The 17,707-nt window shown below is 44.9% G+C and overlaps 2 protein-coding genes across 4 annotated transcripts; both read left to right on the forward strand.

Moving 5' to 3' along the window:
- Positions 1-415: 415 nt before the first annotated feature.
- On the forward strand, positions 416-8,386 carry tmem9 (transmembrane protein 9). Of its 3 annotated transcripts, none has more exons than XM_066703312.1 (6): positions 416-518; positions 1,259-1,383; positions 1,796-1,887; positions 2,045-2,153; positions 2,303-2,434; positions 6,936-8,386. In XM_066703312.1, the coding sequence occupies exons 2-6, from the start codon at positions 1,285-1,287 to the stop codon at positions 7,116-7,118; spliced, it is 615 nt and encodes a 204-aa protein (XP_066559409.1). In that variant the 5' UTR covers positions 416-518; positions 1,259-1,284; the 3' UTR covers positions 7,119-8,386. The 3 variants fall into 3 exon arrangements, with proteins under 3 accessions (XP_066559409.1, XP_066559412.1, XP_066559411.1); XM_066703315.1 differs by having other exon boundaries at positions 6,978-8,386; XM_066703314.1 differs by having other exon boundaries at positions 456-513.
- Positions 8,387-15,059: 6,673 nt separating this feature from the next.
- On the forward strand, positions 15,060-17,659 carry LOC136750529 (achaete-scute homolog 5-like). The gene has a single exon (XM_066705684.1). The coding sequence runs from the start codon at positions 15,145-15,147 to the stop codon at positions 15,841-15,843; it is 699 nt and encodes a 232-aa protein (XP_066561781.1). The 5' UTR covers positions 15,060-15,144; the 3' UTR covers positions 15,844-17,659.
- Positions 17,660-17,707: the final 48 nt, after the last annotated feature.

Here is a 17,707-nt window from a genome sequence, read left to right on the forward strand (position 1 = left end):
AGTTGAGATGAAGGTAGGATGGGATGACCATTTTTAATATGTAAACATCTAGCGAAATGTAAAACATATTAAAATTATATCCCAGAAAGAGTGGCTTCATCTATTATGATAATAATGACAAACTTTACACTTTCATGTTCGTCTTCAAATATTTTGTGGACTACTTTACCTATAGTAAATCTACAGTAAATATAGTTTATCTCGTTTGATTAAAAGAACAATTTACTTGGCAAAGCATATGTCCTTTATTGATTTATTGGAAGCGTGGGCCTGACTGACGTGTCTGGCCGAATCTCGTCCAATAGAAATGCAAGTAAAACCAGGAAGGCGGGACCACAGTGACTGAATGACAATGTTTCTCACGAATGACAGTATACGTGACAAAATGTTGTCCAATAGAAACGCAAAGGTGACCAAGAAGGCGGGACCGTCGTGACGGAATGACAATGTCTCCTGCCAATGAGAGCAGAGACAGCTGCGCTTTAAAGACGCAGAAACGACGCTAAACGGACTGTAAGGTTTGTACTGTAAAATCGCTTCTCTATGTCAAATGCTTCATCCTAAAAAGAGGAATTATTGTGAAGATTGTCTGAGCTTTGCGTGCGTTGCGTTTGTGTCAATGCATGTTAGCTGTTGTTATTTTTCCTTCTATTCTAGTCTGTTTTGGGATAGAGTAGCAGGCTTCCGTATGGTGCTTTGCTATACAACCTGTCTAGCTCCGTATGGTCAATATATGATGTTGAATCGCACATGACGTAAATAATCACACAATGTATATTTTGTATATAATGTAGCGCTGTAACGTGATGACGTAGCTGTCCTGCACGCTGACACTGGCCCCGTGTGTCTGTATCGCTCACCTGTCAGTGCACTGCGACAGAGCTGCGGCAGAAAGCACAGCTATAGCGCCTAAGGGTTTGTGCGCCATCCACTTTGACCATTTTGTACGGTGTTGAGAAAATAACGCATGCATCTTTTTGAAACATAAATAAATAAATAAACCCGATCCAGATCGATTGGCCACACACTGGATTGGTGCACCTTGTCCCACACACACACAGCGCAGGTTTTGCAAATGTAGCTGCTAGCAATCATGACGTAATGATCAGGGATTGAGGGATGAGGGTCTGTAACCGCACTAGATCGTTCAAAAAGGAAAACTGGTGATATGCGATGTTATTTATTTATTTATTTTACATTGCATTGCATGATAGAAAATATAAAATCCAAATGTCTGAACAATGTCTGCTCTTCCCAGGGACCCCTGTGTGAAGCCGTGTCAGTATGTGGCTGCGCGGCCCATTTAAAAGCCTCAAGTTCATCCTGCCTCTGGTCTGGATCTGCATTCTCTCTGAGCTACTCCCTCGGACCCAAGCCACCAAGGTAACACGCTGCCCCGCGCACACGACCTGTCACAGCGTCCGGATGCCTCAGGGTTTACCTGCTTCTATTCCCGGCCCAGCTCTCGAGGTTTTCTCATCCCCCCAGAAAAGACCATTTATCTGTACCTTAACCAATTTATATATGAGGTCGTATTATTAACCTATGATTATAGATTTCGATGTTGTTCCATGGCCTTTCACTTCATACAGCGCACAGTAACACAGCAGTCAGGTCCTCAGATCTTCCCTGCACTTCATTCATTTTCAGTCACCACTAGATGGAAGTATTTCCTCACAAAATGCGATCGGTGGTCCTAAAGTCTCCCACACCACTGGGGTAGACTTCATCCGATATTTGTTTCACAGTCATGTCATGTGTAACGAGCCGAGACTCACCGTTTTTGTGTTTTCAGAGCTTCGAAGATGTGCGCTGCAAGTGCATCTGCCCTCCCTACAGGAACATCAGCGGACACATCTACAACAAGAATGTTTCTCAGAAAGACTGGTAAGGGCTGCTCCGCTCATTCACCTAGCTGCTTTGATCCAGAGAGCGGGTACTATAAACTGAAGCGAATGGGAAAGTTGGGGTGTGGGGGGAATTGGTTATTATTTATAACTATTTGTAGAGACCCCCTGACCAGGCACCTTCTCCCTGTGTGTAGCAACTGTCTCCACGTGGTGGAGCCCATGCCCGTGCCCGGCCATGACGTCGAGGCCTACTGCCTGCTGTGCGAGTGCAAATACGAGGAGCGGAGCAGCACCACCATCAAGGTAATCAAGGTCGTCTTCATCCTCCTTTTCCTCTCCCACTGTCCTCTGTCCCTTAGGCCTCTGCAGTGCTCCCGCTCAGGTGCTGATGTGTGTGTTGTGTGTCTGTCTCGCTCAGGAGCTCATGTGTGTGTTGTGTGTCTCTCTTCCAGGTGACGATCATCATCTACCTGTCGGTGGTCGGCTCCCTGCTGCTCTACATGCTGTTCCTGCTGCTGGTCGACCCGCTGATCCGCAAACATGAGTCCTATATCCAGCCGCTGCACAATGAGGAGGACAGCGAGGTACACATACCCGCACACACTCACGCTCTCTCACGCTCTCTCACGCTCACTCACGCACCACACTTGCAGACACCCTCAGAACAATACACACACCCTCACAAACACACTCTCTAAAACTCACTCACTCGCTCTCTCACACACACACACACACACACACACGTACATACACACACCGGAGCCCTGCACACTGCACTGAGATGTTTGTTATATTAGTGAGAGAGGGGACAATAACGTTGTTCTGGATGGCGACCACTGTGCGTCGGTGCTGTGGTCTCGGTGTGGCAAGTCCTTTCGGTGAATCAGACTCTTAGAAAGAGAATAATTATCATAAATATTCCGGAACACTGGTCAAGATTCCAAAACAATTATCCTAAAAGGAAAAAAAATGCATCGACTTTGCTTGGAATAGCTTGTATTGTAACCCTGACGCAGCACGTCTCACGGGACTTACAGGACAGGGGCGGCTAGTAAGGATGCAGACCTTGGCATTTGTGTTTCAGTAGGTTAACTAATTCTCTGTCCCGTAACACGGCTGTTCGGCTCCAAAGTGTCACTCGGTTCACTGTCCCGGGACCTTCTCTACCTTCACACGGCACTTGTTTATTTAGTATTCTAGCTAAATGAAATGTCTCTGTGTCTTGCCCCTTGTGTGCCATTCTGATTGGTGGTTGTGTGTGTGAAGTTCGTATGTGTCTTTCTTCTTTTATTAATTTATATATATATATATATATATATATATATATATATATTTCCTCTGTTCTTTGGGTTGAGAGCGACGGTGGGTGGTCCGTATAATGAGAGGAAATGGTTCTTTGTAGCTCATTATTAAAGTGCCGCTCTGACGGGCCGTACAGGTAAGGTAGCATTTTGAGGAAATGCCTGGGCACAGGGGTTAAAAGATGAATGGGTTGTAATTTGCTCTAATTGCAGTGTAGCGGCTCTGGTAATTGAAGGATGGCACAGGCAGTTTTAAGTGAGTGTGATCTGTCTGAAGCAGCCGAGATGGAAAAGCAAGGGAGTGAGAGGAATAAACCTCGTCCTGTGTGAATGGTGCCCGATACTTGATATTTGTACAGATGGGAGTGTATTAGTAGTGTTTTTTTTGTTTTGTTTTCTTCAGTCAACACATTTTTATGGTGACGTCAATATTCCGTTGCAGGAAACGTTTATGACGAAACTGATGTAAAGTTATCGCTCCATGTCAGGATAATTGGCACCTCGGAAGCGGACAGTAGGTCTATACCCGCACTGGGGGGCGTGAACCACACTTTGCACGGTGGTGACTGACAGCTGTAATTGCCGCCGGTGAGCAGGCCAAGTTGATTAAGTCCCCAAAGGCCCCCGGCATCTCTCGAAGCATCTACGACCTGACAAAAGATGCCTTCCTGGCGTGAAGCACATGTGCACGTTATCGGGAGTATTGTGTTCGAGTGTATTAACAAGTGGAGCCAGAGGCCACAGCTGGTTGCACGCTACCTGTCCCAGCTCGCCCCCCTTCATTAATCATCGGCTTTTATTTTAATTAGCTCTGATGAACACAGCCTGGCCTGCTGAAAGAGAATCTCAGTCTTTAAATATTGTGTGATAGCGGCACACTGATGGGATAACATTGCAGGGTCTCCCCACCTTTAGAGGGTCACGATACGGTCCTGTCAGGAGTTATATTGTACGTATCTTTTGGTGGGAGGCTGAGACTAATTTAATTGAACTACCAGAGTGATTGTAAACCATAAAAAGGAGTGATCTGTCCATGGGTCTAGATTTAAGGTATCAACAGTCCATTTTTGTGTTTGTTTTTTTACTACAATGGAGTTGTGGGCCGTTAATTTCCGTTTATTGCGTTGGATCTTCCTTTTAAAATAAAGATCTGAGCCTTGGGAGTCCTTATCACATCCCAGTGATGATTTATATGAAGTGATAAGGTGGAAATCAGATTGAAAGAGCTTTTAGGCGTCACTGAGACTGTCGGGTACCGACTTACCTCTGGTCGAGAAGGAGTCTTTCTGGGGAGAGCTAGGGGGTGGCATCCCGAACTTAAACTGTGTTCTTGTAACATAATTAACTTTGGGATGACGAATGTAGTCTTTCAAGGAATTAATAGCAGAAATTCAATCTTCATCCGGCTGTGACATTTCCTGTTTCCTGTCTCTGTATGTGTGTGTGCATATATTAGAGGTACAGAGATGCAGGTAACCATTTTTCTTAATAACAGATGCTCTGTGTGGCAGTGTCCTGTATCTGGTCCCTTTGACGGGCGGTTAATCCCGGCTCCAGAGCTGGCGGCGAGTTCAGAGTACCTGCGCCCGCGGACGGAAATCCCACACTATGCGGGGCTGTGCTTCTAATCCCTGTAAGAGGCGGGCTTAGACTGCCATCAAAACATGGAAACAAGGGATCAAACTGCGTCAGACGGGGAAAACGCCTTTTAATTAAGGAAGCGGTATCATATCCGGGGGTGGGGGAGGGAGGGGGTGCCCACAGACAGACTTCTCCCTCCTTCAAACAGCAGAGAGACCGGGTTTATCTCGCCCTGTTGCCTGGGGACATGGATAACCCCTACTGTCCCCCTTCCCTGCGCCACTCTCAGTCCCATCTGTCCTGCCCCTCTCTTCAGCAGAGTGGACGGCAGTGCGCTGGGTTGTTCGGTCACCATCCGGGTTTAGCGGCATCATGCAAGGGCCGCTTGACATCAACTAGAAAGCAATTGAAGGATCTCGAATATCAGAAGACTTCCAAAGGCCGTACGGCAACATATTTCCCAGCAGCCAACGTTGGCTCACCGCCCTCAAGGGCTCGGCCGGGCTCCGGTGTGGAGAGAAACCCCGTTGACAGAGCCCCGGTCTGGAGAGGCAGGTTCACCGCGGTGCTGTCTCGTCTGGGACAGTCGCTCCGTTCTGCTGACTGATGCCCCTCTGATCTCCCGTCCCCTCCTCCTCCCCGACCAGCCGGGACTCCCACCCAGGAGCTGTTGAAATGTGGCCCTTGACAAATGCAGGCTGCGGTGTGGCTTTTGGCTCGGCGTTTCCCCCTCAGAGTGGTATCGACAAGCCCGGGCCCAGAGCCACATGGGCGGGGGGGGCGGTGTGGAGAGGCTGATCATCACCGTCTCTCAATAGCGCACCTGGCTGCAGCTCCTCGGGCCCTGTGTCAGTCTCCACACCTGGGCTCCAGGTAGTTACAGTGCCCGGCTAACCCTGTTTCCTTTGAGGATCTGTCAACCGCTTGTTATTGTTTTGCTTTTTTCACGTACTTGTTTGCATATATATTTTTTGCAGCATTACTGTGAACCTCAGGATTCATCGTAACTCAGTCTTGTTTCTGCGTTTCATCCAGCAGTGCAGAACATCGTAAGACTCGCGCCTGTTGGATCGAACACCTTCGATTTAACCGCTGTGTTCTCGTCCTTTTGACTTGTCATCGACTCCCGGCCCTGAGAAGTGAGATGCCTTAGCAATTGTAGTGAACAAGATGAGTGTTTTTAAAGAAATCGATTTGTTGTTGTTGTTGCTTTTTAAAAACGTTAAATTAACCAAATTTGTGGTAACAGAACGGGTTTTACACAATCTGACTTAATTTATTTTTCCCTGCTAACGAATGCATCACATTGCAAGACTCCTCACGATTATAATTTCCGTAATTCCACTCAAATTCCCTCTCCCTGTCAGTCACAGGAAATAAAAAGCTTTCAATACAAGTTAGATGCTCAATGCCATCATGTCAAAGCAGTCTGGAGCAGTCTGTGCCTCTCCACTCCACACTTCATCTTCGAGGTGATGATTTGAGGTCTGGCCCCCAAGGCGACGCAAGCTCAACCGTTGCTCTTCTGACTGCGTTGCGCTTGCGTTATTATTTGATCTTGCAGTGTTGGAGGCGCGAGGGGGCTGGGTGTCTCGTTTTGTCTTTCTGCTGGCATGCGGTCCACAAGCACTCGTGAGCCTGACAGGGTTTTTTTTGCATTGGAGCCCGTGCCAGCATTTCAGCGGCTCCTTGTTTTCATATCCGGCTCGAGTGCCCCGCGATGAGAGAAGCCCATTAACTCCAATCACTCGTAAAATATTTATCCAAAACAAATGAGGTCCTCATGTCTCGCTCTGTTCTAGTTGTGGAAACAGAACCCAGCTCTGCTCAGATATGCACAGCTTATATACAGAGCTCAAAAAATAAAAGATAAAGTAATTATTCAGCCAACTTTGTGTCTTTGTGCGTGTACGTATTTAGTTTTATCTGCAGGGATGGAAGCGAGCAATTGGAGTCACTCCAGATCTTGTAAGCTGAGGGCTCTTTCACAGAAACCAGCACACGTTACTGGATACTTCAGGCTTGTTACCTCACTTTGAGTAAACTTGCTGAAATGGATTACAGGGAGTTAAAATAGTTATCTGTTGTCTGTGTCTGTGTATGTCCTATTGATTTACTTATTTATGTTTATCATCCTGTTGTGATATTTCGGTCTAAACCCTCCCTCTCGTTCTTCTTTCTCCTCCTTCTTCTCGCCATGCAGAGTGCGCTAACCTCCGACTGTGTGTCTGTGTCTCCTTGGCAGGATGCGCACTCCCACGCCAGCGGGGGTCCGGGCCGGGGCAACACGGTGCTGGGGCGGGTGGAGGGGGCGCAGCAGCGCTGGAAGCGGCAGGTGCAGGAGCAGAGGAAGACCGTGTTCGACCGCCACAAGATGCTCAGCTGAAGCCCCGGCCTGGCCCAGCCCTGTCCCCCCTTTCCCCTCCCTGCCGCCCGAGAGAGCCTGGGGAAATGCATTGCGTTGCAAATGTCTCCTTGTTGGGGTTCTTCTCTGTCTCCGTCTCTGTTGTCGTCGTGTGACCACAGAGGAGTTTGTTTCTCCCTCCCCCATCACAATCTATTTGCTCATTATCCTGTCATTAAAAAAACACGCTAGTCTCCTGATATATTCTACCTGATGTGACGCAGTATGTGATGGGATTCGGAGAAGGTCGGTGTTCTCTATTGTGGGTTCTCTCTCGAATGTCTTGTCAGTTTAAAGCACTTTACTATGACGTTATGGCTACAGACAGTTGGGGTTTAGGTTGTTTAAATGTAATGGGCATTCGTTTAAACAAGACACCTTAGCCCAAATCTGTGACAAGCCCTTTACTAAGCTCTGTCACAGGTCTTTCTTACACCCAGAGAGGTGTGTATTAAACTTTAAGATCAGTTTTCCTTTTAGATTTAGGCTTTAACAGAATGTCACTCATCTTTAGTTTGAAGGTATGTGACTTTTGACTCCATCTCAGTAAAATTTCACTCCAGGGATCCAACTACACATTCTGCGCCATGTTTCTATATTTCCAAGCTAGGACTCTTGTACGTTCTATCACGGACGCAAAATATGAAACTAATGCTGCTAAATAGTAATCTCTTGCTTTTTAGAATCACTTGGCCTATGAAACTTCACCCATCCCTGGGGTTTTTATATACCGTTTACTTTTGTTTGCCTCCAAAACAGAAACCTTCAAAATGGAATGGTCTATGACTCCAGGGAATGGCGCATTTTTAAAATGATGTTTGCTCCTAAAGAATGTCTTCTAATGCTTAAGTTTGCTTGTTTTTGTTTTCTCACTATTTAAGATTAAGTTATTGTGATTATTGGCTGGAAGGGCACATTCCTCGTTTTGCAGCCTGAAAATGGAAACACATTATTTTTCAGTTTCCTTGGTCTTGGCCACCATTCCTCACTGGATTTTGCACGTAAGGGAACAGAAACTCACCTGTGTGTTTTTATACCTGCTGTAGACGGAAAGACCAGCTTCCTCGCATTATTAAGACGATTATTATTTATTAATAATGCAGTGGTACGTGTGCTTGCGAATGATGTACGGCAGTGATCTGTACAGTGACTGACTGTGCACTGGTTTGGGCTGAGACGTGAATCTTGTATTAATTAAAGATAGCCTTGATTATGCTGTGAACCGAATAAAAGATATTGATGAAAACAAATTTCTGTGTTGCTCTGACGTTTCATACCATAAACACCCTCAGACAGAGGGATAAGACTGGTTATAGAGGCTCTAGAAAGGTTTAGACCAAATCAGCATTTTGGTCTCTGCCGAATTGCAAATCAAAAATGTGCTCCCTATCACGTTTAAATGTTTTTGCTAGAAGTAGTGATGAAGTAGGTCAAAGTTTTGATTTGGTCCAGGTCAGACTTTTTTTTTTTTTTCCCCAAGTTAACATTTAGGTTTGTTGAAACATTTTCTAAAGCTAAGCGAGCCGAGCCCAGAGCAACGACCAACAACCTAGACGACACATGAAAGAATTATTAACAACAGCTATCCACAGTGACAAAAGAACCAGGGGAGCTTGTGGGATAATCGTCAGGGGCTGCTGTTATTGATGCACGGGGGTGGGGGGGGGGTGAAAAGTGCCGTCTGTGTTCTTCGCGCTGGGCTGGAGCTGCTCCCGACTGGAGGGAAGTCTGTGATGTAAGCGAAACTAAACCGGGTACCAGGTTCAAAGCGAGTAGCGTGTTGTGGCCTGCGCAGTATTGTTCTGGAAATGAAATGCTTGTTTACAGTTTGATGGGTAATTGCAGGTCAGGGGGGGTGGGGGGGTGTTGATAGTGGGGGTTAAGGGGAGAGGGATGGGGAGGAGCAGAGGGGGGGTGCCAGACAGCTTAATTAGTGCTGTAAAAAAGGGGGGGATTAGCAGAGGAACAGCCTGGCTCTGATGTTTCTGTTGTGGGGGGGCTGTTTTAAACAGGGCACATTTTAAATAGATTTCTATTACAGGACAGTCGGGTTACTTAATCCAGAGTTTGGGGGACATGAAATGGCGATCGCTGTCTTCTAAGGGTTCCTGATCTGAACTCCACGCAGGATTTTTGTGGTGTCGGCCAACAGCTCACTATCTGTCAGCGTGGGATATTGGAATTATGTATGTTCTGAACGAACTGTGAAAAGGCCTCATTACTGAACCAGCTCCACAGTGCAGAAGCATTTGCCCACCCTCGGCTCATAACACAAGGTCCCGGAGGAGTTGGAAACTCAATGACAAAGCACCGTCTGGAGTCCAGGAGGTCAATTACGGAAAAGTTTAATAACATTTGGCACAACTGCTGCATGATAAGCAAAACAAACTAAAAATACACAAAACTTCAATGATTTAGGCAAAAATAATAATAAAGCAAAGAAAATACTATTATTTTCAATCGTAATATGACCTGTGAAGTTCCTTAAAACGTTGTAATTATCACCTGATGATGTGTAAACCAAAATATGAGTGTTTTAAGTGGTCTGCATCACAGACCTATCAGTGTCTCTTTTCCCACAGGTACCTTGCTGCTTCTGAGCACTTATCAAAAAGCATAATCAAAGCCTGTTCCTCTTCTTTGACTTGAAACGGTGATTTAAGCACGGCCCTGGCTGCTAAGTCAGGATCTCAGACGGTGTGGCTGCTGTCTTGTCGAGGTGACAGAGTAATTCTGGCTGAAGCCACTTCTGAGTCTGGGGGAGGAGAAAGCACTGATGTTCTCTTAGACTTGGACTCTTTTATCTCTTTTCAAAAAAGTTTGATGTCAAGTGCCCTTTTATCCCACATTCACACATGTTCACAGTGGATCCATCGTCCCCCAACTTAACAGCTATCGTTTAGGTCTTTATTAGTATTAATTGACTATTTTTGCCATTGATCAGACATTGCTAGTATTCATTGAGTTGTGAACTCTGTTGTGCCCTGACTGACACTCTGACTGACTCATGGTCACACTGACTGACTGACACACTGACTGACTGACACATTGACTGATTCATTGACACACTGACTGACTGACACACTGACTGACTCATTGACACACTGACTGACACAGTGACACACTGACTGATACACTGACACACTGACTGACTGACAGACACATTGACTGAAGTCACAGATTTTCCCTCCAAGGTTTCTTCTCAAGAGGATGCAGTTTGTGTTCAATTCTCATGGGTCAGAGTAGGAGGGAGAAATTGCGATGGGTGTTAAATAGCAATGTCTTGAATGTGTTTTGTGTCATAAAAAAGGCACAGTCCCCTTCCCATTGCTCTGGCCTATTGCAGTCCATTCCTCACAGTATCCTTGTTCATTTACATTCACATCAGTGGTTGTTGCAGTTTTTTTTTATCTTCTCTCAAATCATATTGTCTTGTTTCAATTGTGTTACTAGAATAAACCAGGGACTCGGTCTCCCCCTACACATCAGCACACATAACTGATAATTTTGTGGTCAACTTCACAGTATTCTTCTCCGCTTCAACTAACATCACATACTTGTTTTAATCCTGCCTATCCATTAAGTCTCTTTAATTATTCTGCAAATTGCACCGGCAAATTACTTTTTTGTAGGGATCTCTCTATTGGAGACACATAATGAAATGTGTTTCAACCCAAACTGACGACTGTACAGGTCTAACGAAGCAAAACTTTAAAAGTGAGAGGTGCAGACCAAGGCTGTATCGGACACCGTATGGTTCAAAAGCTCGCTTTGTAGTCGTTTTCTTTGTTCGTGTTTTACATCTTCGTCTGACTGAATCCAAAACCCAGTGCTTAATCGGAATGTGACTACATCGGAAAAACTAAGACTGGTGCCTTCAAATATATTCTTATGTCTATTATTCTTATTTCTCAGTTGGTCTTACCCATTCTGTGCCATTGGTGCTCTCTGTCTATCTCACAGGGTTAGAAAGTCTGTGTTGGGACTGCCCTCCTCCGGGGCGGGGTGCTATCTGAAGTGGGATCAGGTGAGACAGGTAAGATGTTTCTCTCTCTCTATCTCTCGCTCTCTCTCTCTCTCTCTCACGTACACACCTGACAGGGGGATTCCGGCACCAGACACTCCTTCCCCAGTCTGCTCAGCTGAAGGCTCCTGACTACGCTCCAGAGAGCATAGCCATCCACACGTGCACTGGAGTCCTGACCTGCCATCGGGCTCGGCGCTGGCTTCTTCCTACTCCATTGGGTTCAGGCGTTGACTTTGCGCTGGGCAACACTGCTTGAAAACTTCACAGCTGGAGGTAAGGCAAGACCCTATGTCTGTGCGTGCTATTATTATACTTCTTCTTATTCCTAATTTTCATGAGAATGATTATTATCATTGAATATAACAATGACAGCTTCTACTCCAAGGGATGTACATTAAAATACGGGACCGTATCGCAAACTTACAGACAGAAACAAGGAACGCAGTGCAGAACGTACTCAGCATGCACTAAAGGGTGGTAAACATCCTCAGACAAAATGTCCAGTATAGTATCGTTGACACAAACAGCACTTAATTTCCTTTTTCAAAGCTTTGAACTATCGAAAAAGGTTGAATGAAGTTAGTAAGTCTGTCATAACTAGGGCATGTATGACTGTCTTTTGCATCAGCAACACCAGTCTCAGCAGGATGGGGAAAATGTTTTACGAATAATGGGCCACAGTTCTGTTTTCATTTATTTTAACTTTTATAAGTGACGCAATAAGTGATGTAATATATTATAATACAATTAATAATAATATAATCTCTAGGATCGGTACATTTCTTAAACTACCAGGATATTATTGTGAGGAGCATACGAAAGAAGAGCCAAACTGGAAGAAATGATCAGCGCCTGGTTTTGGTCGAGATCCCAGCATGCTTCGGTGTGCAAAGGAACAGGCAGAACATCTCTGGACAACACTCAATGGTTCTCAAGTTCAAAGTCCTCAGCTCAGGTCTTCTCTTTCATGAGGCAAAACCGTGAGAGTTACCAGCTGAGTGCCAAATCCTTAATTGAATATCGAGGCATGTGGGTACCAGTGTTGATGCAGGCTACACTGTCATCATTTAACTCATGCCAGTGCCCACACTACCAACACTAAGACAGTCTATTCCAAGGGGGCATAGCTGTGATTGTGTCAAGGCTGTAGTCCAGTACGTTTGATTGTCTCCTTCGATCACCCAAACTTCACAGAACAGGTCATATGAGTCCAGTAGGAGTTGAGTTGGGCAGTTGAGTGCTCAGGTGAGATGAAAACATTCAGGATTGTGTGCAGGAAGCAAAGGCCACCTTCAAACACAATCTCCACATCATAGTTGATGAGAAAGAAGAAATTCTGTAATTTTGTAAGATCTGGGGTGGCATTGTGTGAGAAAAGAGACAGAGAGAAAAAGTCAACCATCTCTCTTTGGATATTATTATCTATCACCCTGTTATCTTGTGATAATAAAATGGTTTTGTCTAAAACAATTTTGTGATTGCAGGGTAATAAAGTCAGTGTTGATAAGCATTGAGAATTGTTCTCCGCGGAGGAAGGGAAAACCAAAACATACGTATAACTTGTTAGGACCTCTAATTAAAAACAAGAACATTACTCTGATCATAAAGCTGCTAATCATAAGAATGTAAAAATAATAACACAATCTCAAACCTCCAATTAAAGCAGTGCAGTGCTTCATAAACAAACCACAAGAACACAAAGTGTGCAGGCAAATCCACCGGCTCATCGGTGACACAAAGCTTCTGAACTTTTCATATTATTGATGCGGTTAGTGTCATAATTCCTTAAAAGGACTGGCTCCTCAGTTCCAGCGCAATTAAGTAAATTACAGGTATGAGAGTTAACATCTGTAAATTGGTGAAAGGTAAAGTGTATTAATCGGCCGCTGATCTACAGCTGTGCAAATACATTTTTATAAACAACGCAGATCCTTCTTTTGGTGCTCTGAATACACGGACTCTAATCCTCAAGATATTGTGGAGGATAGAACAGGTTCACACAGAAATCTCTTAAATGCATCACATGTTTTAAAGAATGGTTTCTCCTTTTTTTCCCCTGATATTTGTCTTTTGAGATTTACACGCTTTTTACTACAAAGGGGGAAATGTTTTTTATTTTAAACCGATAATCCCAGCAGAACCGGGATAATAGTACAGCACGGCATGCATTCATGTACAGTTTGAATCTGGGTGCAATCTATACAATAGGGAAAATCTGTCACTAACCGAAAGGACTGAGTCTGCGACCTTTTGCGATATGTGGCGTATTTCACTGGGATACATAATAGTGTAAAGGATTCCCCCACTCGGGAAAGTGGCATGGTCGTATGATACCCAATCGATTATTTCCTGTTTTCTCGCCATCTCATATAAGCTGATTTCATAACAATACAATCATTGGAAAATATGACACATACATTCTTCTTCATCAACATAGAGATTGATTGGCTGTCTTTTAAGTGAACAGCTGCTTAGTAATGGTGTCTCAAAGAGCAGGGAGAGAAAATTACAGTCTGTGTCTCATGTATGTTCTGCTGAGGACCCCAGGGGCTAAAGCTAAAAGTTACTTAACGCGAGGCACCAGCTGTACAAGTATAAATTATTGCGATCACGGTTAGGATACAGTACACACCTCATTTTTAAGTTACTAAAGAGGAACTTCAGTATTTTTAATATGGTGCTAGATTCCCTGTCCTATTCTTTGAGATTTCTTTTACATTGGCACAAATTACTTTGAAAGTGGGTGGGTACATACTTATTGAATTTCTCCTCATCTGTTTCTCCTTTTTTTCCATCTAAAACCTAATTTGGGCTGCAAACTCTATGTGGCTTACTCCATTCAAAATGATGAACAGGTATTGAGAGTATCTTTCACTTTTTAACTATTCCAGCGGTTTTGGCAGGCGTTCTGCACGCTTATCTGTCCGCCTCGTACCTCGTCAGGGTGCTTGTCTGACAAACTTGGGGAATTCCTGTATTTTCACTGAAGTGTCAATCAGGCAACACTGTGTTTGAGAAGATGGCTTGGGGGATTGGGGGGGGATTATATAACCATTGAAGAGATAAGCAGGGAAATTACTACAGAAGTTGTTAAAAGTATCCAGTGCTTTAATGAGATTTCTCAACTTTGAATCAGATTCCTTTGTTGTTGCATGTTCTAATACTTCTTGCTCTTGATTTAAATCTCTCCCATTGTTCCTCCTAAGGATGTTACTTACAGCTGTGATTCTGAGAGAGAGAGAGAAATCTTAACTCTCCTTCTGTTTTTTAATGCACCATTCTGTGAATGAGTTTTCTTTTTAAATATTCAGTTTCCACGTTCATCCATGCACGACAGACTGTACTCGAGATGTGATGTATCCTTCATCTCATTTACTGTCTATATCATTATCTAAAATCACTATGCCTTTGAAATTTAGTAAGCCTTGTACAGAAGGTATAACTTTTTTTCTCTCTTTTTTAATTAGCTCTCCGCGAGGAGGAGAACACGATGTTGTTTGAAGTCAAGAAGCTGCTGAAACATAAACGCGGATGAACCCTCTTTTTTTTCTCTCATTACTTGGGAGTGCCGGGAGTCAAAAGGGTTTGATCTTTATGCATTGGGGGAAAAAACAGCACAGCAGAGAAATCTATGAATCTCCATTTACAGACACGCCCCAGGATTTCTGGATCTCTGTAACGCCAATGTCGGAGACCCCCTAGCCAAACACAAAGCAAAAGCTTGCCTCTAAAGGATGAGACAAGATGGTCTTCAGTTCTTCAGGTTGGACCCGTGATCAAAGTGTTGTTTTCTTCCGTGTGCTTTGCATTGATTGAATGAACTTCACGGCAAAAGTACAGGATATAAATATAAACTGTCTAAGGTTTAATACTCCTTCCTCTCACAGAAAAGAATATCAATAACTCCCAGATAATCTTTCTCACTGATCACCCCCTGCCCAAAGGGGTGCCACTGAGAAACTGTGTCCTGCGCTGCCAGTAATGATGAACAGCAGCTTCTCGCACGCCTTGATGGAGCGCAGGCCCAGCATGGTGCCGGGCAGCTGTGTGCCGTATGGGATAGCACCTCCTAGTGGTCACACACACTCGGATCACCTGCACCACCACCACCACCACCCCCATCACCACCACCGCTGCCACCCCGGTGGCGGGCATGGCGACACCCTGGCGCACATGCCGTTCCTGCTGTACCCCACCAACGTGGACCCGGGCTACTACGAGGCCTCGTATAGCGGGGCCCTGTTCCCCTACATGCCCTTCCACGGGCACTTTGGCCTGTACGACTGCCCCTTCGAGCCCGCCTTCATCCAGAAGCGTAACGAGCGGGAGCGCCAGAGGGTGAAGTGCGTCAACGAGGGCTACGCCCGTCTGCGGGACCACCTGCCGGGCGCCGTGTCCGAGAAGCGCCTGAGCAAAGTGGAGACTCTGCGCGCCGCCATCCGCTACATCAAGTACCTGCAGGAGATGGTCACCAGGGGGCCCCCGGGGGCCACGGAGGCAGAGGAGAGGGTCAGCAAGGGCCCCAAAAGCGCTACCCTCAGCCCAGCCGAGGCAGGCCTCAATCGGGACTGCAACAGCGATGGCGAGTCCCAGAACTCTTCCTCTTCCTCTGCCTCCTCCTCCTCCTCCTCCTCCTCTTCCGCTTCCCCCTACTGCGAGTCGGAGGAGTCGCTGGGCTAGAGCCTGCGGGGCCCAAGCCAGACTCAAAGACACAGGAAGAGGGGAAGAGGGAGGAGAAGGAGGAGGGAATGCTAAGCTCGCACTGTGACAGGTAATCTAGCTCAGGTGGCACCTGCCTGCTGACGGAAGAAAAACAGAAGAGCGGATGTAAGGATAAAACATCACACTACATCACTCCAATGGCACCTTCAGCCTGGTGATACCAAGAGCAGTCGGGGCCCCTGCCCATTCCCCAGATGATCGAGTCTGTGCCAGACTATGGGGAGCGTACTGCGAAGTATCAGCCACATATAGTGTCGGTTACGGGTGCGGTTCTGACCAAAGCAGTTTCTGAATGTTTTGAACCACCCTGTGCCTACAATGTCTCTCGCCACTGAAAACACATTTGACTGAGTGGGGTCCCCTGTGTCCCTGTTCTGCAGCCGTGGAGGTGGGTTCCAGAGACATTGCACGCTTCAGCTTGAAAAGAGACCCTGCGTAGTTTCAGAGAACCAAGCCAGTTCAGCGAGAGTCATTTCTGAACTGCACTGCATGTGCACTGCTCACAGACTCTTAGACAAGCTGGCGAGACTCTGGGAGTCTTTCTTTCTCTACAGAAGAGGCCGAGAATGAGCTGCATCATGAAGAGAAAGCTTTAATGGTTGACCATACCTTAACAAGTAGAGTCACCACTGCAACCTCCCGCACTTTTAAATCATTTGGCCATGTGGTAGACTTACCTGGTACTCCAAGCAGTTGTGCCACAGCTTTTTTACATTTATTAAGCCAAAAGACTTTTGTAATTTGATTTAGATTGTGTGTGCTGTTCTTACAATTACTGTCCCTGAACTTCACAAATAGTCTGTTTTAAATGCTATAAACAATGGACTCATTCTCAAGAGTTTGTGTTTCTAGTTTTTCAAAATTCATTACAAATGGAATCCTATTCTCATTTCTGTGATAGGGGGATTTGCAAAGCCCAAAAATATAAAAATAAATCCTGAAAGTAACTGTGAAAGCTTAAATACTAAATAAATATTAGCAGACTGTAGCAAGAGTGAATGTATGTCTGGAAGAGTGACTCAAGTGACCTGTCAGGTTTTGTTTAAGTGTTGCAATAAAAAAGAAAAAAAAGTGGAGAACATTTTCCACTTGAAAAAAAACAAACTAAAAACTGTTTATATCTTAAGAACTGTGTTGTGACAGTTTCTCTACTTTATAGATTCATAGATCACACACTAACATTGTACAGAACCCTAAACTACAGAGGACTGCAGAGAAAAACAAAGACAAGACCCTTTTGAACAGCTGAGGCAGTGCTTTGCTGGGGTCTGTATGTGCGATACACTAAACTAACTCAATCCTGAATGGCATTATAAACACCCGTTTTTGTTTTGAGATATGTAACTGCACCTAGAGCTGAACACCTTCAAAAATATTTTAAAGGTGTCTTACAAATTCAATTATTTCCATCTTTAACGTGTAATAGTTCTAGTAAATTCCCTAACAGGTTTAATGACCTGAACTGGAGCAGGTACAGAGAGGCGGAAAGGCTACAGTAGTCCCCGTTAGACTGTGTTCACCTGGTTATGAAAACCTGATGATTTGTGTATATATTTATGAACTTTGTTGATTTGTACCTTAATTATTATTGTGTAATAGAACTGTACTATGGTAGCTTCTTTTTCCAGTGTTTTTTTCATGTATAATATATAGATTTGTAAACTGTTTTACTGATGCTTCCTTGCACTTTATCCTAGCTTCTGTATAGCTTCCTTTAAGCCTTTTAGCACTGTAATGAGAAGCTATAGAAATCAGATAGACAGTGACGCGTGACGCCAAGTGCTTTCCAATAAAAATCGAACAGAAACGATTAGTCCTGCTG

The sequence above is a fragment of the Amia ocellicauda genome, chromosome 5 (assembly GCF_036373705.1).
Source record: "Amia ocellicauda isolate fAmiCal2 chromosome 5, fAmiCal2.hap1, whole genome shotgun sequence".
Lineage (NCBI taxonomy): Eukaryota > Metazoa > Chordata > Actinopteri > Amiiformes > Amiidae > Amia > Amia ocellicauda.

What these genes read in the sequence shown, in the direction of transcription:
- LOC136750529 (XM_066705684.1), top strand. Translation starts at nt 15,145, where the DNA reads ATGATGAACAGCAGCTTCTCGCACGCCTTGATGGAGCGCAGGCCCAGC.
- tmem9 (XM_066703312.1), top strand. Translation starts at nt 1,285, where the DNA reads ATGTGGCTGCGCGGCCCATTTAAAAGCCTCAAGTTCATCCTGCCTCTG. An exon ending in CTCGGACCCAAGCCACCAAG is followed by an intron (nt 1,384 to 1,795) that starts GTAACACGCTGC and finishes TTGTGTTTTCAG; the next exon opens with AGCTTCGAAGATGTGCGCTG. An exon ending in GGAGCAGCACCACCATCAAG is followed by an intron (nt 2,154 to 2,302) that starts GTAATCAAGGTC and finishes TCTCTCTTCCAG; the next exon opens with GTGACGATCATCATCTACCT.